Source organism: Phocoena phocoena, chromosome 21 (assembly GCF_963924675.1).
Source record: "Phocoena phocoena chromosome 21, mPhoPho1.1, whole genome shotgun sequence".
In the NCBI taxonomy this organism is placed as follows: domain Eukaryota; kingdom Metazoa; phylum Chordata; class Mammalia; order Artiodactyla; family Phocoenidae; genus Phocoena; species Phocoena phocoena.
The window spans coordinates 10589579-10615260 of record NC_089239.1 but is presented as its reverse complement, the minus strand read 5'-3'; the positions used below and the strand labels follow the sequence as shown (position 1 = coordinate 10615260).

General features: G+C 42.7%; 1 protein-coding gene across 1 annotated transcript in view; it reads right to left on the bottom strand.

The window, feature by feature from the left end:
• FUT10 (fucosyltransferase 10) overlaps positions 1–25682 on the bottom strand; it is an 84358-nt gene that overhangs the window by 20402 nt on the left and 38274 nt on the right. The window contains exon 4 of the mRNA XM_065899919.1: positions 3507–4342. Within this exon, the coding sequence (XP_065755991.1) occupies positions 3507–4342 (836 nt within the window). The remainder of the gene's footprint in view (positions 1–3506; positions 4343–25682) is intronic.

Here is a 25682-nt window from a genome sequence, read left to right as displayed (position 1 = left end):
AAACTGCCTTGGCTTCTTTGTCAAAAGTGACAAAAAGCAGATGAGTGGTTGCCTGAAGAAGCGGGTGGAAAAGGGATAGATTACAAACAGACATGAGGAAACGTTTAGGGGAGAATAGAAATGTCTGTCATCTTGACTGAAGTGATGGTTTCACAGGCGTTTGCACATGTAATAACTAATCCAACTGTAAACTTTAAAAATACGCAGTTTATTGTACATCAATTATACCTCAATAAAGCTAATTGTTTTACGTTTATCCCAATTCTGTAAAGTTATATTCCTGGTTATTCCATGTTGGCTCCCCTATTATAGCCTCTTTGAAGACAGGATAATGTATCAATAAATGTTCTTTAACTAACATTAACTCCTGGGTTGGTCTCTTCAATACTGAAAGACTTTCCCCTTCATAAATCAAGCAAACGACACCGAGAATAAGCCCACTCAGATTCGCTAGGTGTGAGGAACAGATTCAAGATGGCCCCATGATATCCACACCTCCTGGTATTCAATGCCCTTATGTTATCCCCTCCCCTCGACTGTGGGTGTTACTTGTCACTTGCCTCTAGCCAACAGAATATGACAAAGGTGAGAGGATGTATGTGATTACATGTATGTGGTTACACTCATGAGACTGTAGCACTGGTCTTGGCATCTCCCCCTCCCTTGCTGGCTTTAAGGAAGCAAGCAGCCATGTGGGGGAAGCACAGGACAGGGAACTGTGGGTGGCCTCCAGGAGCTGAGGGCAACCTACAGCCTACAGCCAGCAGGAAACTGAAGCCCTCAGTCCTACAGCCTCAAGAAACTGAATCTGCCAACAAGCATGTGAGTTAGAAAGCAGACCTGTCCCCAGTTAAGCCTCTAGATGAGAACCCAGCCCTGACTGACACTTTGATTGCAGCCTTCCAGAGAACCCAGGTAAGCCATGACCAGAATCCTAACCCACAGAGACTGTGAAATAACAAAAGTTTGTTGTTTTAAGCCGCTAAGTTTGTGGCACTACTGTTTAAACAGCAGTAGATAACTAATCTACTAGGTTTGTACGTTTATGAGAGGAGGAAGCAGAATAGAGGAAGGGGAAATGCATTGAATATTCTAATAGTGTTTTGTACATCTAAATACCATGATTTAAACTACTATCAATCGTAAGATAAAAAATAATCGAGTTGAGGAGATCAAATTATTTCTTTCAGCTTTTATTTGTCTGAAAGAGAAAAAGTGAAGAAACATTTACATAGCTTACTTTAAGGCATACCATATATATAAGCTGTAACAAATCTTATAAACACAAATGAAAACAGCTGGCCCAATACCCTTTAATTTACTTTCATGGTATGTTTTGTTCTGCTTTTCAATAATGAGCACATTTGCGTTTGAGAATTGTACCAAGTTCTCTGAAATGCAAGCAAAGATTTCCAGTCACCTCCACTGACCACCTCTCTGGGAGGAATGAGAGCATGCTGGAGGACAGCTTACTCTGTTTCTCCTCAAAGACTCCAGAGAGAAGGGCATTCAACTACACCACCTTCCGGCACTCTGAAATACCACAACCAGACAGCTGGTTCCGTGGGAAATGCACGAATGTATGTATCCTCCTATATCTTTGAAAAAGCTATTCCCCAATGTCACTATACCCTCTTTTCCAGTCCCCAGTAATCACCCCAATAGGGTTTCTGTGAGATGCGGGAGCAGTTAGGGTTTGTGTGCTTCTTTCAGTTTTCTGTGAATATAATCTCCAACATGGAAAAGGATTGTGAAAATGAGCCCAGGCAAACCTTCATCCTCAGAAGTTCTGTTTTCTGCCTTGATATATTTTCAGAGTCAATCATTGGTATAGCATGGGCAATTAATGTGGTCTCTACTTTCTCATGTGTTTTTTGCAGCGGCGTGTGTGTGTGTGTGTGTCTTTTGGTTTTTGCTGTAAGGTGGCCCTATAAATTAGGTCATAAAGGAAGTCACTGGAAATCAGGATGCATTCCCTGAGAAGAATGATGTAATATTTAGTGTTCCTGTTGCTGACCAAGACGTTCAGCTTAAAATAAAGATTTTATGAATAAAACTTTGTTATAAGAAACCAGATAAAATAATTTAAATTCTCATCATTATTAAAATTAGGAAAATAATGTTTCACATATTTTAAATTTGTCTAAGCATATACATATTTAGCACATGAAAGCCTCATACAGTATGTGTTCAATACATTAAAATAATTCCACACACTATTTAGGTTTATATGGCCTGAAATTTCTATGCTAGCTAAAATAAACATTTAAATATTTAACAAAATTGTCTGCCTTCAGAGAATTTAGATAAAACGTTATGTGTATATGGGAGTCAAGGAAATGATGCGTGACAGCCAAGTAGGGCCATCTCACTTTTTTTTAGATTTCAAAGATAGTTGAAAGTAATCTTTTTCTTTCAACAAGTTTCATTTTAATGAATTTGCTTCTCTATAAAGTGGAACCATTCCTGTCATAAATAATAAAGTAAGCAAATAAACATTAAGAGCATCTAGAGGGCTTCCCTGGTGGTGCAGTGGTTAAGAAACCGCCTGCCAATGCAGGGGACACGGATTCGAGCCCTGGTCCAGGAAGATCCAACATGCCGCGGAGCAACTAAGCCCATGCGCCACAACTACCAAGCCTGCGCTCTAGAGCTCGCGAGCCACAACTACTGAGCCCACGTGTCTAGAGCCCGTGCTCTGCAACAAGAGAAGCCGCCACAATGAGAAGCCCACGCACCGCCACGAAGAGTAGCTCCTGCTCCCTGCAACTAGAGGAAGCCCACGCGCAGCAACGAAGACCCAATGCAGCCAAAAAATAAAAATTAATTAATTAATTTAAAAAAAAGAGCATCTAGAATTTGAAGATGTTGCTAAGAACTTTAATTTTAATAATTTAAGAAAAAGAAGTCTTTTAAGGGTTATCCCCAACATTATTTGAATATTCTCTTTATATTAATAAGCATGTGTGTGTACCACACACAGAAAGAGCAACAATCAGGGAGTGACAGGAAGTGAGAGAGAGAGAGAGACAGAAAGAGACAGAGAGAGAGAGGTTAACTGAGTGTGTATATGAAATGAAAATAAGTTTCAAAATGGCAGTCCATGGGGCATGAGCATAAGGGGTCTGGCATAAACCACAGCCTTGATGGAGAGGTTAAAGGACTGACCATGTGGATAAGATTCAGAACTTTCCATATTTTAAATTTTTTGGCCTTCTCCTTTCCCTGCAGCTTCCTTGTATTACTGCCCAGCACCTGCAGTATATTATCCTCCAGAAGAAACAATAAAGGAGAATTTAAGGCCTTCAGGAAGAGGGACAGGACTGGTAAACTTCATGACAGTCCTCGAAGAATAGAAACGAAATAGTCATCCTTGCCTCAGAGCCTGGCCTCTCTGATAGAAGTGAGGACCAGTGATGGGGCAGCTGCAACAGAATAACACAGAGCAGCAGAGAACATCAAGACGGCCATCCCAGCACCTCTCTGCCAAACCTGGATTTGCTTACCTTTTCCTGGAGCCTAATGTTATCCCACACCTTGGTGCACACCATACACTCAAATGCGTCGATGTAGTTGTCCTGCTTGATGTCCTGCACCCCCCATTTCCGTTCCCTGAGAGCAGTGAGAAGTCGCTGATTCGAGATCTCACCCTTCAGCTTCCATTCTATGTAGGCCTGGTAGAGTCTGTCGTCGTGATCCAGCTGTCTGATGTAACTTGCCAGTTCTCTAGGGTGAGAAAATTCTGATACCAGGATAGCACTTCTGTTACTTGGAAGCCAGTCTGCGATGCTGGGTGATCCGTAATACACAGGGACGACCCCCAGTTTCAGAGGTCTCCAGAACTTCTCAGTGACGTAGTCATCGCAAACCGCGTTCTCAAAAGCAAGGATAAACTTATACTGGGCAAGGATCCTATAAAAGTCACCAGCGTCCATAGAGGCTGGACCGTTCAGCTGCTGAGGCAGAGCTTTGTTTCGCAAACACTCGCCGTAAGAATCGACCTCGATGTACGTCATCAGCTCTCGAACGTAGCTGTCTCTGTCTGAGGGTGGGTCACAGTCGGACTGTACGTACACCAGAGGAGCGAGGCTTTTCCGAAGGTGGTTTTTGGACTGCAAGGGGACCAGGTATCGGAGTGACTTCAGGACTTCTGTGCCCTCCAGGTACTGGGTAGTTAGTGGCAGGTGGGAATGCCGGCTGAAGGTGGCCGTGTAGTTGAACAAGGTGATGACTGGCTGGTGAAAGAGCTTATAATTGTTTTTCGGAGACTCTTCGTGAAAAAGGGCCCAGTCGTGATGGGCTTTCCGAGGCAGAGGTAAGCTATCTATGTTAAAGTCAGTACCTAGGAGAAGAAAAGACAATGTAGTGTGTCCAAAGAACTCTGGGGTTTAAGTTTGAGTCCACCTGGTAAGGTTAGTATACAGAGGAGTTTGAGGCTATAAATAAGTAGCAAATTACGGTGTCTGCAAAATGCCTGGCAGTCAGTCATGAAGCTTTCACCCTAGAAACTGCTCAGGGAGAGAATCATCAAGGAAAGGGACCCCCTCTCTCATTTTATGAAAAGGGAAATGGGAGAAGTGTCTATCCTGATTCTAAAGAATTTATTCCACTGCCTCCTGGCTTTTCTTCCAGAGGCATTGCCTAAGAGAGGGAAGGAGAAATGAAGAGATAGAGAGTTCTTTAAAAAGAAAAAGCGGGCTTCCCTGGTGGCGCAGTGGTTGAGAGTCTGCCTGCCGATACAAGGGACATGGGTTCGTGCCCTGGTCCGGGAAGATCCCACATGCAGCGGAGCGTCTAGGCCCGTGAGCCATGGCCACTGAGCCTGCGCGTCCGGAGCCTGTGCTCCGCAACGGGAGAGGCCACAACAGTGAGAGGCCCGCGTACCGCAAAAAAAAAAGAGAGAAAGGAAGCTAAAAAGGGAAAAGCAACCAGCTTGGCAGATTGATTAACTGAAAAAAAGTGAAATCATGCAAAAGCAGCCAGAACAAATATACAGGAAAATAATATTTTTTTTAAATCCAAAATGATCAATTTCAACAAAGCGCAGCGAATCAACCTTAGTAAAAATGGTAGACAAGAGGCTTTTAAAGACTTAAGAGCTGATAACAGCACTATGTTACAGACTGCTACACGATGAACATGAATTAACAAGCACATCAAGGAATAAAGAAGGCATAACAGGATTACAGTTATGAGTGATTCCAGCTTCCACAAGATTAATTGGGGAAATCTTTGAAACATGATAATGTGCAGACAGAAATGATGGATATGGTAAGCCATTGTTTCCTGACTGTGTGCGTGGAGACCCAATCAGGAAAAAGTTATGTCTGTAACTGAGAAAGAAGAATTAAGACAATTATCACAATACTTAATACAGAATTTCTAAGGTGTTCCAGACACTGGTGATTTTTTGGCCCTGTGATTTGATTTTTTAAATATAAGAAAATGGCACACATACAAAAATCCATCTTCTAGCATCCACTGGGGAAAAACACACCAAATAAATTCTTCCAGCATAATAAAACATATTCTCTGGTAGAATTCATAAAGATTAATTATTTAATGCCAGTGCACACGCTCTCAAATAAATATATACTCTTTAATGCCAACAGTACATCAGTGAGGAATCAGTTAATCAAGAAAGATTTGGAGAACAGTATGGAGGTTCCTTAAAAAACAAAAAATAGAACTACCATATGACCCAGCAATCCCACTACTGGGCATATACCCTGAGAAAACCATAATTCAAAAAGAGTCATGTACCACAATGTTCACTGCAGCACTATTTACAATAGCCCGGAGATGGAAACAACCTAAGTGTCCATCATCGGATGAATGGATAAAGAAGATGTGGCACATATATACAATGGAGCATTACTCAGCAAAGAAACGAAATTGAGATATTTGTAGTGAGGTGGATGGACCTAGAGTCTGTCATACAGAGTGAAGTAAGTCAGAAAGAGAAAAATAAATACCGTATGCTAACACATACATATGGAATCTAAGAATAATAATAAAAAAAAGGTCATGAAGAACCTAGGGGTAAGACGGGAATAAAGACACAGACCTACTAGAGAATGGACTTGAGGATATTGGGAGGGGGAAGGGTAAGCTGGGACGAAGTGAGAGAGTGGCATGGACATATATACACTACCAAACGTAAAACCGATAGCTAGTGAGAAGCAGCCGCATAGCACAGGGAGATCAGCTCGGTGCTTTGTGACCACCTAGAGGGGTGGGATAGGGAGGATGGGAGGGAGGGAGACGGAAGAGGGAGGAGATATGGGAACATATGTATATGTGTAACTGATTCACTTTGTTATAAAGCAGAAACTAACACACCATTGTAAAGCAATCATACTCCAATAAAGATGTTAAAAAGAAACCAAATAAAATTATGCTAGAAGACATATACTGAGCCCATAGAAACTGCTGAAGAAAGTACATACTACTGTCTTGATAACAGGCTTTCATTTCTCAGTGATCAGGAATGAAAGACTAACATCTAAAAATGGTCACATATTTGTTTACTTGGCATTTGCTACATTGGACCTTTAGCATCAAAAAAGAATTTCATCCACACACCTGAAATGTAACGGCATGCAGAGCTGGATGGTCAGTAATGGTTAATAGCCAAACATGAAGACATGAAAGAGAACTTGAGAGGAAAAGCAATTTATCACATTGAACTAGCTGCTGCTCATAAAGGTTCTAGGCTGGTCAAGTGGCCAACAATGGGAACTGAACCCATAAATTTGAGTTAGAACATAAAGCTTCCACCAAAGGCAGAGCAGAGAATCAAGGCCATCTGCCTGGGACAGGAAGAACCAGAGTCCAACCCATAGGAGTCAGAGGCAGGGATCCAGATGTAAGATTAGAGACTGCAGGGAATACAGTTAAAACTAATGTGGGTCTAGAATTAACAGGGGGATCTGGCCTGTGCCACAGGCCACACGAGTGGCTGTCTGCCGCTGTTATCTGGCACATGGGTGATTCTTAAGCTGCCTTACCCTGTGGTTGCCACGGCAAAGATCCAAAATGCAGAGCAGAAAGACACAAAGCCTACCTCCAGTGCTTCAGAGAATGGAGAGGGCCTGCCTTTCATCAGTGTTTGGCTACATCAGTGAAGTATTATAAGAGGAACTAAAAATGGCTGTCAAGACCTTTTCAGGGCCAATATCTAGGTCTGTGTGTTGGTAATAGGAATGAGACTTGAAACTGGTACCAGTTATAATGAGCTTTTCATTCATTATAACTAGAGGCGAGGCTTCCAGGCTCATTCAGCCAAGTTGCCACTGGAACTTTGATGTTGGGAAGAAGGATAGAAGAGCATAAGGTCCCTCAAATGTGCAATCTGTAGTAGAAAAAAAAGCCTGCAGAATCTAAGCAAGAAACATTTATTTATATTTGTGCCCTAAAAACAAACACAGTTTTTTAAAAATGAGAGCTTGAGGTTCTCATACATCTGAATTCTGTTTCGTTTGTAGGAGTGGGACTATCTTTAATAGTGGGGGAATGCCTCTTTAATAGAGAGGAAAGTTTAAGGGACCTAACTTTCCAGAAACATTTCCCATTATTTGCTACTTTAAAAAGTATTTCCAGGGCTTCCGTGGTGGCGCAGTGATTGAGAGTCCGCCTGCCGATGCAGGGGACGCGGGTTCGTGCCCCGGTCTGGGAAGATCCCACATGCCGCGGAGGGGCTGGGCCCGTGAGCCATGGCCGCTGAGCCTGTGCGTCCGGAGCCTGTGCTCCACAACGGGAGAGGCCACAACAGTGAGAGGCCCGTGTACCACAAAAAAAAAAAAAAAAAAAAAAGTATTTCCTAGTTACTTCCCTAAGATACACACACACACACACACACACACACACACACACACACGATCACATTAAAACAGGTTTTTCTTCCAAACTAAAATTCCCTGAGGAAGATTAAAAAACGTCTGTCATTTTGCCCAGCAAGCTCCTCTCCTAAACTTAGAGCTTCAGATGGTAAACACTTCAGAATTCTAAAATTAGAGCCATAACAGACCTAAAATACTTCTTTGAGGATATCACGACCTAGAATGTGAGTGGTGATATTGAGCAGTTTCTGAAAGGTATCAGATGTGGCTCAGGAACCAGCTGAGTTATCTGGCTCTGACTCCAGGGCAATGCCCACTATAACAAGAGTTGGAAACTGGGGTCTTTAAAGAAATGAAAATCAGTTAAACTATGATAAATCCATAAAAATGTGACTAACTTGCGTATGATTGGTTCAGTAGTTTTATACAGCCATCTTCACTGGCTGTTACATTTAACAACTTCAGATTTAAACTTTCGTTTCTCTGGGTTATTTTGTGTTTACTGAATACTGACAATTTCATTCGTTCCTTTAACAGCTGACAGAGAGATCTTAAGCACTAAAGTAAAGGGAATTGCACTTGGAATTTCCCTTTACTAAAGTAAAGGGAAAAGCACTGTAAAAGGAATTGCAACTTGGAGAACAAATGGAATAAAATTAATGCTGGCGAACGATGTCAGATTGCTGACGATGGGGACTGAATCTGAAATGGCAGAGAAGCAGAGGAGTGACTATCCTTTATGATATGTTTATATGCTCCCTTTCTTCTGCAGGGGCATATACTCTTCTTTTATGGTTCCCACACAAACTGGTAGAAGCAGAAGGCAACACATATTATTAACCCCACGCTATGAAGAAAATTGAGTTTGAGTCATGTACCTGGAGTTAAAGATCCCTGGTGGGGGCCAGAGTTTTCAGACTAGCTAATGGTAAAGGACCAGAGAGATCACTGGCCCCACTACAATGCTGATTCTGTTGAATAACTTACTCTTGGCACTCCCAAGACACTCACGGAAATATTACCCAGCTTAAATCCAGCCCACTTGGGAAGAGGTACACCTTCACTCAGAAAAAACAAATACTCCCACACAATGTCCCCCAGAGGTCACCTGTTTCTAAAAAGAACCTCTACTGTAAAATGGTGTTTTCCCATAAAATGTGATCCCACAAAAATACCCCGGTAGAGGAATCTAAAACTTTGGAGGAGAAACAATCTAGGCCAAGGGGCTGCCTCATGATATTATCATTTGCATAATTCATTGCTACTTTTAAAGCCATTTCACACGACTTTTCTTAACCAACCCACACAGCCCCACCAGGTCATCTATTTTCTCTAAGGTTCTGAGGGTTAACTAAAAATGCCACACAGGCACCTCTGCAGACAGCCTGGCTCTAGCCAATTCAGAGGGGCTCTGGCAGGAGTCCTAACTTCTAGACCCATATTCTTCCCTCTTCTCCCATCTTCTCTGTTCATGAGTCCTTTTACTTGCCGCTTAATCAATTCTACGTCACGTAGTCCTCTCTCAAGTATACGTGTTCAACTAGGCATCTGTCCGTTCTACCCCTGGGCGTGGAAATTTCTCAAGCCCCCTTACTGAACCCATGCTGAGGGCCAGTCAATAACTTTGTAGTCCCCTTCCTAACAGCGCAGGGCCAGAGGCAGCAGTACAAAGAGAGTCCCGCCCACCATAGGCCTGAACATTTGAAGGCTATAAATCAATCTAACACGCTGCTAAATGTTTTACCCTTCTACCTTTACATACATATAGATTCATGACGCTTTTAAATGTGCAAAGCAATGGTTCACACCAAATGTGGATAACATCTATTCAAAATTAACATCATTCTCTGCCACAAACCATGATTCTCTTTGGAGCCTGGCATGGGGTGAGAAGAGGAGGGAGAGGATTCTTCCGCATTTGTTGGCTCACCCGCACCTAATCCCTCAAACCTTCCCCTCCATTCGCTCAAGACACCACAGGGGAAACACCCACTTGCTCTCCCTCCTCAGGGTCTTGCCCTGTCTGTCCCCACTGTCCAGCTGCCTCCTGAAGCTCTTCGGTGTGTTGTCTCTAAGGTTTCTCCACCACTGAAACCAGACAACCAGTCCCCACCAGACAACCTCCGCCCCACCTTTCATGGCCCTCAAAGGAATCTGCAGCTGAAGGGCAGGTTCCATTCAGAACTCTCAGACCCCTCCAAGTTCCACACTAGAATGCAGGTGTGCCTGTCCCCCATTCCTTCCACCCCTGGCTCTCTCCCACACCTTTCGGACCCTGCGCACAGGGACGCAGACACCTCGTTCTGCGAGTCCAAGTTCTGTCCTGCGTCCTCTGCTCACTACGCCGCAAGCTCGGCTGGCCACCTCCCTGGCCTGCAGAGCCCAGTTTCAGCAGGGAATCCGGCTATGTTGGTCTAGGGAGAATGCCCCACCTTGACGTCTGACCAAGTTCCTCACCCCCGACACTCGACGGCTCAGTCCCCCGGCTGCCTTTAGCAAGAATCCTGTGGCCTTCCCTGGTGGTGCAGTGGTTAAGAATCCGCCTGCCAATGCAGGGGACGCGGGTTCAAGCCCAGGTCCGGGAAGATCCCACATGCTGCAGAGAAGCTGAGCTCGTGCACCACAACTATTGAGCCTGCGCTCTAGAGCCCGTGAGCCACAACTACTGAGCCCACGTGCTACAACTACTGAAGCCCACGCACCTAGAGCCCGTGCTCCACAACAAGACAAGCCACTGCAATGAGAAGCCCGTGCACCGCAACGAAGAGTAACCCCCACTCACCGCAACTAGAGAAAGCCCACACACAGCAACGAAGATTCAACGCGGCCAAAAACAAATAAATAAAATTAATTTATTTTTAAAAAAAGAAAAGAAAAAAGACTGCTAGCAATACAGCACTGCTTAAAAGAGTGCTCCACTATCATCTCTGAGATTTTTCTCCCAAACCAGACACCCATTCCCAAGTTTTGATGCCGATGCTTTCTTGGCGTGACCAGAAGATGTCAAAGAAAGGTTTCCGACACCAACTTGACTCATATTTTCCTCAAATGGCCCTTCACTGGTTTGTGGATGGAAACATCCAAGGGCTGCAGCGGTCCTATCGTGCCAGGCGGAAGGACAGCCCAGTTCGTGCCCACACAAGGCAATCGCAACTACATTACTGCCGATGCTCAGGGGAAGGCTAGAAATGCAAAATACATGCTGACTTCAGAGATATTAAATTTGAAAAAGAACAATGCTTTTTAGAATTAGGGAAATTTTGTTTACCTAAATGAATACAGGCTATCCACACTGTTGTGAACCTGGCATTGTCCATGAAACTACCATGGGGATATGTCCATGTCAGGGCAGAGGTGGCTGCCCTAGTCTTTTTAACAGTCGTGTAGTATTATTCCATTGAGAATACACAGTCATTTCAATATTTATTCTCCCAATTTTTCCACTTTGTGGGACAAAAATCTAAACTCTGAACTAGCAACTAGAACTTCAGAGCAGGCCATCCATGCATCTGCCTTAGACGCTTGGCTGGAGGGACATTTTACAGAAGTCAATCCCGTATACAGCAAACTATCTCCAAGCTAATGACATCCTCTGAAACCAAGGATCAAGAGAACAACTGAGGCACTTCCCAGGGGGCACAGTGGTTAAGACTCCACACTCCCAATGCAGACGGTCCGGGTTCAATCCCTGGTCAGGGAACTAGATCCCACACATGTCGCAACTAAAAAGCCCACCAACCACAACTAAGGAGCACATGTGCCGCAACTAAGGAGCCGGCAAGCCACAACTAAGGAGCACGCCTGCTGCAACGAATACCTGGTGCGACCAAATAAATAAATAACAACTGACTGCTTTTTCCAAAGCAAGTCTACCCACCAGGTAGATAGAGAACTGCCAAATCATTCCATCCCACTTAGCCTTTGAGCCACTTTTTGACCCTAGTTGGAAGCTATGACCTGGAAAAATAAACTTTCCTTAGAGTCTCTCTCTACCCAAGAGAGAACAGTGCAGAATAAAGCACTGTCCTCCAGGGGATTCCCTGGCAGTCCAGTGGTTAGGACTTGGTGCTTTCACTGCCAGGGCCCGTGTTCGATCTCTGGTTGGGGAACTAAGATCCTGCAAGCCATGCGATGAGGAAGGAAGGAAGGAAGGAGGGAGGAAGGGAGGAAGAAAGAAAGAAAGGGAGAAAGGGAGAAAGAAGGGAAGGAAGGAAGGAAGGAAGGAAGGAAGAAAAAGAAAGAAAGAAAGAAAGAAAGAACTGTCCTCCAAAGTTAATCATGTCTAGGATACTCTCAGCTTGATTTTCTAATATACACAGAAAATCTAATCTTGACCAAGGATTTTAGGTCCACATTAAGGATCCTTAGTAACATAATGAATAAATTATATTTTATAGGCCCAAGTTTAATACCCTAAACAAATAAAATGCACCCCTCCTACGGCAGTCCAAAAGAGACAGTAAACGCATAAAGCAAAGAACATAAATACTTTCCTATAATTGTTATTTTATTTAAATTTTTTCATCCAATTCCTCATATAATAAATGCTCGATACAAGAAATTTTATTGCACTAAAAAAACATAAAAGAACCACCAGAGGGTAGAAGGCAATGGGAGGAGAAGAAAGATCATCCATATTCCCAAAGGAAAGCAATGTTTCACATTGGGGTGTATGGGTGTCTGAGTGTGCATGAGTGTGCCAGTGTGTCAGTATGTGAGGGTATGTAGGTAAGATTCAAATAAGAACATATTTACTACAACTCTTCAGTAGAGTCACAGCTAATATGGCTTGAAAAAAATTCACAGCGATAATAGTTCATGCTATAATTGTTCATACTCAAAGAAAGATAAAAGTTGTCCCAAAACACACTCTATCCTATAGAGACCGTGGGCCCCAAAATCAGAAATGAAAATCCCCTCATACACTCTCATCCTGACGCGGGAAGCCTAACAGGTGAGATGTCTTGCTTCGTGGCTCAGTATATCCCCACCTGCCCTCCAAAGCTGCAGTGCCAACAAGTGAGCAGGTGTTTGGGAGCAAAAGTACAAGACATGGAGTGAGAAAATGAGGCTGCTCGGAGAGGGAGGTCATCACACAAAGTCTGGGGGTTGATGGACGTGCTCAGGTAGCTGAGGTCACAGAGGTTTCAGCAGCCACAGCCGTTAGATGACCATGTGCAGAAATGGCAGAGGAGCAGGACGCTTCTGTGACATGGTGAACCGCTGAACAAACAGGGCATCCTACCCCAGATTTCTGGCTGATTTAAGAAATAAATGCCTTGATTGCTAAGCCGCTTTTTTAAAAAATAAATTTATTTATTTATTTTTGGCTGCGTTGGGTGTTCCTTGCAGTGCATGGGCTTCTCATTGCAGTGGCTTCTCTTGTTGCGGAGCACAGGCTCTACGTGCCGGCTCAGTAGTTGTGGCTCACGGGCTCTAGAGCGCAGGCTCAGTAGTTGTGGCGCACAGGCTTAGGTGCTCCGTGACATGTGGGATCTTGTGTGCCAAAACTACTGAGCCTGTGCTCTAGAGCCCACGAGCCATAACTACTGAAGCCCACATGCCTACAGCCTGTGCTCTGCAACAAGAGAAGCCACTGCAATGAGAAGCCCATGCACTGCAACGAACAGTAGCCCCAGCTCGCTGCAACTAGAGAAAGCCTGTGCGCAGCAATGAAGACCCAACACAGCCAAAAATAAAAACAAGTAAAATAAATAAATTTATTTTAAAAAACATAAAAGGATATATTAAGTTAGGGAGAAAGAGGTGAAATGAATTGATGAGAAAATCACTACATCATCTTAGGACCTTTCTCCTGCCTCATTTACTCTGACAAATATAGCAATTTTATTTTAATTACTTATGGTAGTACTCAATGGTAGACTAGTGACACTACCACCCCATAAAAAATAATGAAGTCTCAGTCACACTTTGACATCCAGTTATTAATTCTTTGCAAAAAAAAATCTGACAGAGTCAATGATTTGAGAAAGAATTAGTGAGTTATAAAAATTAAAAAATGAGATAGTAAGGAAAAGCTAAAGAACTAGACTCTTAACTGATCTTTGGTATGGAAGATCTTCTAGGCGGAGGTCATTTCTGGACTATTCTATGCTGACCACAGTTTCATTAGTGTTTATTCTATGGAAACATCTTAGCAGTCAGTCATGGAAAATCATTAAAATTCATTCTAATCCTGAGCTCATGCAAAGTCCATGAAATTATAACTGGCAAGTTAAATCAATAAGCCAAGTGTCTTGTCCTTTCGGAGCTTTATAGGAATCAAATGTATAAGTAAGCAATAAATAAGATTTTATTAAAAGCAGAGCAAATTCCCAATTTGCTGTTTGAGCTTGCAAAATTTAATTATCCATTTTCATTTTTTTTTAACATCTTTATTGGAGTATAATTGCTTCACAATGGTGTGTTAGTTTCTGCTGTATAACAAAGTGAATCAGCTATACATGTACATACCATTTTCATTTTGTTTCAAATTTTTCACATGTTAAAAGAATTCAAACTTTGAGGGGAAATTGGTACAGCCTTGTCGAGACCCACCTGGCGCTATGTCCCAAAGTTTAACTTAATTTACCCATTAACACAGCAACTCTATTCTCAAATATCTAGAGAAATAAGGGTATATATGGGCAAAGACATAGAAGTATGTTCATGGTAATGTAACAGAAAAACAGCAACCTAAATAACCATTGACAGGGGAATGCTTAACTAAACTTAGGTGCCTCGATACCAGTAAATCAACATAACTTTAAAAATAATGAAGTAAATTGATATAGTCTAACATGACAAAAATCTTTAAAACATACGTTGAAATGGAAAAAACCAATATATATCTACAGTATGATTCAATTTAAGAAAAAAACAGACAAAACTACAGGCTGGGGGCTTCCCTGGTGGCGCAGTGGTTGAGAGTCTGCCTGCCAATGCAGGGGACACGGGTTCGTGCCCCGGTCCGGGAAGATCCCACATGCTGCGGAGCGGCTGGGCCCGTGAGCCATGGCCGCTGAGCCTGAGCGTCCAGAGCCTGTGCTCCACTACGGGAGAGGCCACAACAGTGAGAGGCCCATTTACCGTATAAAAAAAAACAAAAAACCACAGGCTGAATTCAATTATACATAAAAATTCTGAAGGATCACCAACAATCTAACTGGGATGGGGATTAAGGAAGTAAGGTTGAACTTTCCTTCTTTGCTTGGTAGATTTCTTTGTTGTTTAAATTGCATTAGTGATATATTTATGCCTTAATTGTGTAAATTTTAAACATCCAAAAATTAGAGGAAAAAATGAGATACCTCTCTGAAGAGAAGCATTAAAAAAGTCTCACAAACTTTGTATAACACGTAAAGGCTCACAGATACAGCCCAAAACTGCCATATCACCCCAGTGCTACTTAGGAAAGATTGCCCTTGGAGTCTTGCATGCTTACAAGAGTATCATATTTCAGAATTTATGTGGAAAATTATGTGGCACAGTTAACTGCCAGGAATTTCATCCGCCCCAAGAAGGAGAGCAGGCAGATTACAGCTTCCTTGAACATCAGCAGGTGAATGTGTTTGGCTAACATCCAGTGAATGAATTATTTCAGATATAAACGAGAGATTAGCACACATCCTCAGAGAAGCCACATTAGGGCAATGCCTTGTAATTCAGTTGAAAAAGTGGTTGGAGTTTTAAGATTAAACATATCAAAATAATCAAGCTGGAGCCCATCAAACCAAGCACCTTGAAATAATAATTATTATTTTAATTTGTTAATCTTGGTGCCTTCAACATGTACTTCACAATTTTTTTGATCACAAATGTATTAACTGTTGGCAATGTCAGAGCTCTTAAAATAGTATTCTGGAAAGCAGAAAAGTAAGGAAGCATAGTATGTCCTTAATAGGGAACCAAACTATAAAAAATATTTTTTAAAAAAATCAGTTGAAATCAGGTAAGTGATACAAACCCAGTCCTCCAGCTGCATGGCTTATAGCTGCATGGCTTCCAGAGGGATTCTCCCAGAGTTGGGTCCCTTGTAGCTGAGCCTTAAGGTGAAGAAACATAAAATGTCCATTTTTCTTGCCTTTCCTCTATTGTTTAGATGCTCATTCCCCTGGTGCCCTAATGTTCTCTACGGTATCTAGTAGAGGGGGCTAGGGCAACCAACTCATCCCAACTTGCCTGGGACTTCTCCAGTTTTATCAGTGAGAATCCTGTATCCGAGGAACCACGTGAGTCCTGGGCAACTCCAGACAGTGAGTCACCCCCAGGCCACACCCCCACGAAAGAAAAAATCATCCAGGCAGAAGGGGCATGAGTTTTATTGCCTGTCAGTGTGGGCTACAAATCAGAGTTTCATCTCTTTTTGACTGGAAAATAGAGTAATCTCAAATATATGCTGCGAGACAGAAGCCAGACAAGAGAGTCCACAGTATGCAATTCAATTTATACAAAGTCTCTAAACGAGCAAAACTAACCTCTAGTGACAGAAATCAGATCGAAGGGACAGCAGAGAGCAGGGAGTAGGGGCGGACTGGCTTCCAGAGGGGCACAGGGGAAATGCCTTCACTGATAAACTGTCACCAACTGCTGACTTAGAATGTGTGCGTTTGTTACATGTAAACTTCACCTTTCAAGAGTTGACTTCTAAAAGAAGAGTGAGATCTTCCATCACCCAAAAGATTCAGGACAGACTGGGGCAGCATCTTTTAGGGATGCTCTTGGAGGGATCCCTGAGGCTGGGGGAACGTCAAAGATCTATGGTCACTCTCAGCTCTACGGGAGCATCACATTACCCTGGTCCCTATACAAAATAAATTCAAAATTCACTCAGAGCTTGTGCAGTCCTTGCTACAGGAAATTGTACAGATTCCTTCTCTGGAAATATCGAAAGAAAAGCATAGCTACTGTTCTCCCATTCTACGTTGTTGTGTTGTTGTTATAACTATAAGCTCATCGAAAGACTAGAAGACCAGAGGTACAATAGAAAGGGAGGTGGGGTAGATTTCAGCGCTTCTAATAATGCACTAGAGCAGCCCAACACAAACAGCTTTTAGTACAGAGATAATCCCAGCTGTGGGAACCTAATCTAATAAAAACGTGCGAAGTGGCTTTTGTTCAGGAGGTGGTCTCCATTCTGACCTTGAGGCCCTATTTACTTACTTTGAGGCAACATCTGAGAGTTGGCTAGATACTAGGGGATGGAGGAAAAGACCTCCAGGATGAAAGGATGGGGTACCTGAGAGGGGAACAGAGGATTCAAACCGATGCCCTTCAGTGAATCGTTAAGTGACCCTACCCTTCAAGGGAAACAGACCTTGAGTATTTGGTTTTTTGGGATGTTAACCTTACCCTGATGCACCATCACTTTGCAGTTCTCTGCCTCTTAACCTTACCCTGATGCACCATCACTTTGCAGTTCTCTGCCTCTTCCTTGATTCTAACACTACCCAGAGAACTGGGAGGCGCTGAAAATAACTGGCATCTGAGGCTGGAACGGACGGAATCTGCTTTGCTGCTAGGCGGTCCGGCGACAGCTGTGATCCCGCAGCACCCACAGGAGGGGAGGCTCTGCATGCTGGTGGTCACTGTGGACAAGAAAGCAGTCCAGCCTTTAAAAGGCCCGTGGGGAAGCTTCCATGGACTTGCACTGGAAATTTCTCAAGTGAAAAGCCAGAAGTCTCCCACTTGTTACATTATCTGGTGAGGGCTAAGACTCATGGGCCTCGGGCGTGTGCATGCGTGTAAATTTCCACGTGCCAAATGTCTGCGGGTTCCCGTTAGCCAGGAAAGCGGCTCTTTGCACTGCGCCAACAGAGCCAAACATCTTCCCAGAATTAGTTCCCAACTGGGAAATGGAAAGTTATTGGGTTGACTCTCCCATCTGCTGGTACGTAATGAAGTCCAGTCCATAGCTGAGATCCTGGCCCAGGGAAACATCAGAGCCAATTCCCTCCTCTGCCACTGTCGAGCTGAGCTGGCACGCAGGGGCCCCAGAGCAGTGCCATCTGCCCAGCCAGACCCTTCAGGCCAGCCACCTGTTACTGATGACCACCCTGAACAGCCATTCCACTCAGGTTTCCTACCATATTGTCAGGTCCCCTCCATCTAATAATGAGCAGTGGATAGCAGCCGGGTGTTATGGTCCAGGCCATTCAGATACCAAGCCTTGAAAATAAATCCTCCCCCAGTAACTCAGAGCTAGTGCTCAGGAAAAATAATGGCACCACAGAGATATCTTTGAGCTTGCATAAAAGGAGTGAGAGGATTAGAATTGGTGAATGACGTTATGAGGAAAACAGCACATTCACTGATCCAAGGTACATAAGAAAATTAAGATAGAATAACACAAAATCAGGATGAAGGAGACAGACAGGGAAACGCTGAAGTAGTTTTAATCTAGAGCTCAGCTGGAATGAGGCCAAAATGAACCACGGAGCTGTATTTCTATTAATCTGCTCCCTAGCAGATATGCTGAAGAGGAGGTGCTGGTTTCCACTTTACTGAATGGTTCCATCTCGAATGAAAAACTGCCTAGTACCATTAGTTAATTAGAAAAGGAATCTTTAGAAAAATCTTCATTTGGGGTTTAGAACAACATGCCAAACTAAGAGGGGGTAATCTGGAAGACCATTTCAGGACCAGCTCTAAATAAAGCACATGTGAATCTCACTGAGCAGCATCAGAGAGTTTTTTGTTTTTGTTTTTTTTTTTGCTGTACGCGGGCCTCTCACCACTGCGGCCCCTCCCGTTGAGGAGCACAAGCTCCGGACACACAGGCCCAGCGCCCACGGCCCACGGGCCCAGCCGCTCCGCAGCATGCGGGATCCTCCCGGACCGGGACATGAACCCGCATCCTCCGCATCGGCAGGCGGACCCCCAACCACTGCGCCACCAGGGAAGCCCATCAGAGAGTTTTGAAACTCAAAACTCTTAACTGTACTTGCCAAGCATTCACCATTCACAGCTCAGAACAGGCATGTGACCACTACCAACCAATTCTGGTTGAACACCAAGTAACACCTCCTCGCGGACATTATACAGGCCACTCAAACCACTTTGACAGAGTTAACAGATGAGCAGTGATTAAATAACAATGCACCATATTTAAAACCCATCCTTACTAACTACACATTTTCATTGTCTTTAAGTCTAAAGACCTGGGACAGTAAAGCCCTCAATAGCAGTGAAACTCTCGACCTTCGAAATCAACATTACCAAGCTACTTTTTGGAAGAAGCCCTCAAAATATCTTCAAAGACATAAATACAGAGCCAAGGAGAGCAAAAGCGAAGCCCTGGGAATAAATAGTGAACCAGTGAGAAGCTAAAAAGGCCTCAAAAACACTCAGCAATGACTATACCATTGGAACTGCAATTCGATCCAGTCAATTCACTCTTCAACCTCAGAGCCATGCAAGGCAAGACAGAAAATACTGGCCATGTCATTCACAGGCCTAAGTGTCCATCGCAATGGGAAAAAAAGACCCACACCAAGCCACAACACCATGAATTTTTAGAAAACTGGTTATTTACAAAGGAATGGGAAGCAAAATACTACCAGATACAAAGAGGTATACATACAAAGAGGTATATATAAAGGTGAACCCAGTTCCAGCTACTGGTATTCTTAGTTAGTACTTATGGTACCTTTCCTTCAAAGACAGAAAGCTGTACCAAAATCAGAAATCTAACGCCCCTTCATTAAATTAGCCTGTGTGACTGACTGGTCACAAAGTTCACTTACAAAGGAAAAAGAATCAGAATGACATCGGACTTCTGGAACCCAACGGAGCAAATCTTTCAAAATTCTGAAGGAGGATAAACTGGCCTTATACTCTTCTTAGGAAACAGTTAGAAGGGGCTGCAGCCACTCAAGGAAGTAAGTCAAGAAAGTGGGAAATAGACGTAGGAAATAAGGAATCCATCACAAAGCAGCAAAGAAAAAGAAAAAAAAACCCTCAGGATATTCGAAATTCCAGGATGAGAATATTCAGCAGAATTAGCAAGTAACAAGTCTAAACTGAGCGGGAGGGGTGTGCAAACAAATGTTCCCTGGAGGAGAAATAAAATGAATAGATTATCTAATACGTCAGACCACTTATTTTTTAAACTTTATGTACCTAAAATTTATTTGTTTTATATACACAAAAATTCTACCTACATAGATAGGCATTTCATATATCGGATGGAAAACTGTTAAAATAAAATTAATGATAATGAATTAATAAAAACTACGTAATTTTTTAAAGATGATTATTAGCTCTAGGTTAAAAAGTATCAAAAAAGGAAATGTAAGATGATATAACGTTTAGAAATTGTTTAAAATAATGAAGAGGGCAAGGAGGAATGTAGGGATAATCAAACACAAATAAGAGAAGATTGATGATTGTTGAAGCTGGGTAAAAAGTACCTAGATGAAAACTTAAAATTCTAACAATTATATAGTAAACAATTATTTCTGATGTCATTAAAAATAAACCAAATAACTGTCTCAAGAAATACAAGTATGCACATACTATTTAGATATATAAACACAAATTCCAGGAAAGCTACAGGAAACAGGATAGGAGAGAGCGAAAGAGAACTTTTTTTCATTTAAGAAAAAACCTTTTAGAAGATGTGGTACATATATACAATGGAATATTTACTCAGCCATAAAAAAAGAATGAAATAATGCCATTTGCAGCAACATGGATGGACCTAGAGATTGTCATACTGAGTGAAGTAAGTCAGACAGAGAAAGACAAATATGATATCACTTATAATGTGGAACCTAAAAAGAAGGTAAACCTTCTTTTTAGGAACCTAAAATGAACTTATCTACAAAACAGAAATAGAGTTACAGATGTAGAAAACAAACTTATGGTTACCAGGGGGTCTGGGGGGCGGTAATAAATTGGGTGATTGGGATTGACACATACACACTACTATATATAAAATAGAAAACTAATAAGGGCTTACTGTGTAGCAAAGGGAACTCTACTCAATACTCTGCAATGGCCTAAATGGGAAAAGAATCTAAAAAAGAGTGGATATATGTATATGTATAACTGATTCACTTTGCTGTCCACCTGAAACTAACACAACAGTGTAAATCAAATATACTCCAATAAAATTTTTTTTAAAAACCTTTTAATACCATTTCATTTTTTAAACTGTTTATGCATTACTTTCGTAAAATTTAACAAAATTCTTTATCCTCATAAGATATTTCTTGTTATGGCTGTATATAATTTCAATGTCTTTTCCCCTTTATTTATTTAATGAAATGAAAAGAATTAAGGGGTGACACTGAACATAAAAAAGCATAACTGGAAATGATAAGAATTCAATAGCCCGTTCCATTACGAGGTTTGACTGTATATACTGCCCTCTAGTGTCATGTCAAGGGAAAGCATCTCAAATTTTATAAACTATAAATTTACTTAAATCTTCAAATGTCACATGCTCTCTTTCTCTTGGATCGTCTCTTCTCTCTATGTAGTAATTCTCCCACTTCTAGGATCCAAAAATCAGGTTTGGACTATTAGTTTTATGGTCTGGCTTCATTATGGATTCAAAAGGTTTTGATGGGAGGGTCTTGGAACCTGATCATGATTAATGGGGAAGTGTTCTGAGTTCTTAATAACTGTTTATTCAGTTGGGGAAAAGAATGCATTTCTTTGCCATTTCTTCAATCCCTTGAAGGTATATTCCTACAGAATCAAATACAGTGCTGGACAGAAGTCCAACATGTAGATGCTCCAAAAAGATTGAGTGAGCCTGGCAAGTGACTGATTTCAGAACTCATTTTGCTATTTGTGGACAGTCAGGTGGGATGAAGGGTCACATAGGAAAGTGCTCACTGTTGTCATTAATAACTGCTTAAACCAAATATTTAAGGAATACGGACAAGGCAACATGGACAATATAATCTAAATCATTCCTGGGGAGAAAATGGAGAGATTAAATGACAGAAGGTTCCCCTTGACACCCTCTATCCCCTCCCAAGAGAAAAAACAAAACCAAAAAACACCCGCTTTTCACCACACTTTTGCAATGAAAAGAATGCATTTTCTTCCTAAGCTTTATTAACTATTAGATAAAATCACACATCTCTCTCTGCCAAAAGGCTGACACACGTTCAGTTCCAAGATGTGTTCAACTGCTCTTCGATAAGGGGGGAGCCCTGTGCTGTCCCCCACCCACCACCCCAACTTCAACCATTTTCCTTTTCCAGAATGGTTGCTCCTCCTCCCGTCCCACCCTTGCTTTGCTGATCACAAAGAGATGCATTTGGACCTGCGTGTTCAAATCATGCTGTGTCAATAGCTACAACAGCGTGGGCTGAGTTCTCTGTAGAAGCATTCCCTTGCAGGGCTTCACACAAATCTTCCTCCTCCAACAGTTCTAGTCAAGGTCGGAAATTCTTTAACTAGCTCAAGGTCATTCTAATGTTGGCTCTTGATCTATGAGCAGAGATCCTATTTCCTACATCCGTATTCCCTTGATTAACACTTTGGCCAAGAAAACAGTACAGTGAGTTTGTATCCATCCATATAAAACCAGGATGATAATTCCTGCAACGTTTGAACCTCATACACATGCACACAGACCTTCGACATTTCAGATCCTGAGTCTCTGTTCGGAGATTATAAACTGTCAGTTACACAGATGTAGAGAATGGACATGAGGATGTAGGAAATAGGAGGGGATATGGGGATATGTGTATACATATAGCTGATTCACTTTGTTATACAGCAGAAACTAACACAACATTGTAAGGCAATTATACTCCAATAAAGATGTTAATAAATAATTAATTAATTAATTTTAAAAAAACTCTCAGGGACTTCCTTGGTGGCACAGTGGTTAAGAATCCGCCTGCCAATTCAGGGGACATGGGTTTGAGCCCTGGTCCGGGAAGAGGCCATGTGCCGCGGAGCAACTAAGCCTGTGCACCACAACTACTGAGCCTGCGCTCTAGAGCCCACAAGCCACAACTACTGAAGCCCGTGCGCCACAACTACTGAGCCTGTGCTCTAGAGCCCATGTGCCACAACTACTGAAGCCCGCGCGCCTAGAGCCCGTGCTCCGCAACAATAGAAGCCACTGCAATGAGAAGCCTGCACACCACAAAGAACAGTAGCCCCCGCTCACCGCAACTAGAGAAAGCCCACGCATAGCAACGAAGACCCAACATAGCCAAAAATAAATAAATTTATAATAATAATAAAACAAATTGTCAGTTAAATTGCAATTTGGGGCGGGTTCTTTTTTCTTTTTCTTCTTCCAGATTTAATGAGACACAGTTGACATACCGCACTGTATAAGTTTACAGCATAATGATTTGACTTACATACGTCATGAAATAATTACCACTAGTTTAGTGAACCTCCACCATCTCATAGAGATTAAATTGCAATATTTTATATTTATGGTACACTTGCTTTCCCAAGAGCCAACAAGTCCGTAAACAGGGATAATAATTTCTCGTGTAAATGCTGAATCTACCAACATGGGACAAAACTGAATAGGGCCTGTTTCTCTTTAGGCATAATAAGTTTAAAAAGGCCATTGCCAAAATCTTTCAGAAGTTACCAGAATATCTAAGAAAGAGCATGGGTTTTTGAGCCAAGGGAGTCAGGGCTAAAAGCTCAGTTTAGCCACACGAATATGACTTGGAGCATATTATTATACACTCTGAGTCACAGCACCCTCATCATTCAAGTGGGGATAATACTGACCTTCCAGGACTACTTTGTGCCTGTAACACAGAGGGTACCTGAGAAATACTAGTTTCCTCCCCTTCCTCTTCTCCTGTCCCAGCACCCCGAACTCCCTCCACCCTCCCACCCCCTCATCAGTCCCGTCCCCCATGCAAGGAGTAGAACTCCCACCATGTGTCATAAGCTCCCAAACAAAGCTGTGGCTGGCAATGAGACCGGCTCCTCCCCTTTCTTTACATCTCCATCTGCATCACACGGCTTCTCGGTTTATTGGGGCAGGAATCTCTCCAACCCTAGAGAGGCCTCCTGAGAAGCAATAAGCCACAAACTTGACCACCTCACATCTAAGCAGCCCCCTTCACTTCTGCCACCCCAGGCTCCTCTACCAAACTCCAGCTACAAGTTTCTCCCTCTGGTTCCCTTTCTCTTCTGGATAATCTGTTCTTTTGCTTCTCAGTTTTCACTCGTGTGTTCTCCCTTCCTTTTCCCCTTACTCCTGATTAAACAGCCTGACAAACTGCATTTTCTAACCTAAAAGACAAACCAGAGGCCTCTCCTCTGGCAGCTCTCTGCTGCCCCCTCTTGTCACAAAACAGAACTGGTCACCACTCCGGCCGCAAAAATCTCATTTCAAGCTTCAGGAACACTCAGCATTTATTGAGGGCCTACTGTGTGCCAGGCACTATGGCAAGTATTGGAAATACAATAGTGAGCAAAACCAGAAACGCCCCTGTTCTCATGGAGCTTACAGTATACAGTGGAAAAGGCAGGCATAAATCAACTGATCACATAAGTAAACGTAAGGCCAGAACTCTAACGTGTTATGAAATGCTAAGAGAGCCTATAATAGAGAGGTCAGAGAGGTCAAGGAGGGCTTCATGGAGGCAGTGACCCAGGCTGAGACTGAAAGACGAGTGGAATAAACAAATGAAGAGGGAGGAGGTACATCCGGGGGGAGGCAGCACGTGTTCTAAGGTCTATGGTAGGAGGGAACAATAGGAACTACAAGGGACCACAGGAAAATCGGTGCATCCAGAGGAAGGGGGAGAGGGCAGCTGGGTGAGCTGGAGGCCACAGTGGTGGCCCAGTTATGGTGGATTAGAGTAAAGCTGTAAAGGTAGAGCCTGAGAAAATGAAGAGATTAGAAAAAACATTTAGAAACTATATGCTGTATTTAGGAAATACAATCAAAAGAATTTTATGGTGGACTGGATACCCATGGAGGGTAAGGGGGAGGAGGGCGCCAAGGATGACCCCTACTTTCCTGACCTGCATAAATGGATGCACACTGCAGCCATTACCTGAGTTTTGAGGTGACTTTGTGACCCATAAAATGCATACAAGCAGACAATCAGTTATTCAGATACGGAGGGCAGAAGAGAGGTCTGGAGTGAAGACTTAAGCGTGGGTGTTATCTGCTTTTGGGCTGCAGCCCCTGCCCAGGAGGAGACGGCCCAGGGCAGTAGTTCTAAACTACTGCGCAGGACCCCCAGGGGGTATGTGAATTTTCTGGGGGTAGGGAGATGGGGGCGGCTATCTCACAGTGACTGGGGATTGCTACTGCCATTCACAGGAGGGGACCCAGGGTGCCAGACACTTTGCAAAAGGCACTGCAGTTCACAGAGAAGAAATGTCTCATGCCCCACATGCCACGGAGGTTAAAAACCTGTTTTTAATTATCTGAGCCTGGAATCTAACTTTATCTACCATATAAACACCAAAGCTTGTATTTCTTGCTTCGTTTCAAGTTACACTGAATTTTCCAGGAATGTAGGAACCATGTAAATTAAGGGAAAAGCGGACTACTGTTTGGTATTTACCCAGACCTACTCACCATTTCAGAAAATCGCATCACTGTCTGAGGTAACTGAGTGCCAGTTCAACACCTCTCTGTCTGTCTACAAGGTAGAGTCTCCGTAAACAACACCCACATTCACAACCAATGATTCTACACAGAGGCACAGCACTTAGCACTTAGCTACATCATTATGAGTTCATATGGCCAAGCACACACATACTGAAATGTCTATTACATATAAACTACTTTTCTTTATATTACAGAGAAAGCATGATATTTTTTAAATTACATATTGTTATAAGAAGCAGGCATTTAGGCTGATGGGATTGGAGACC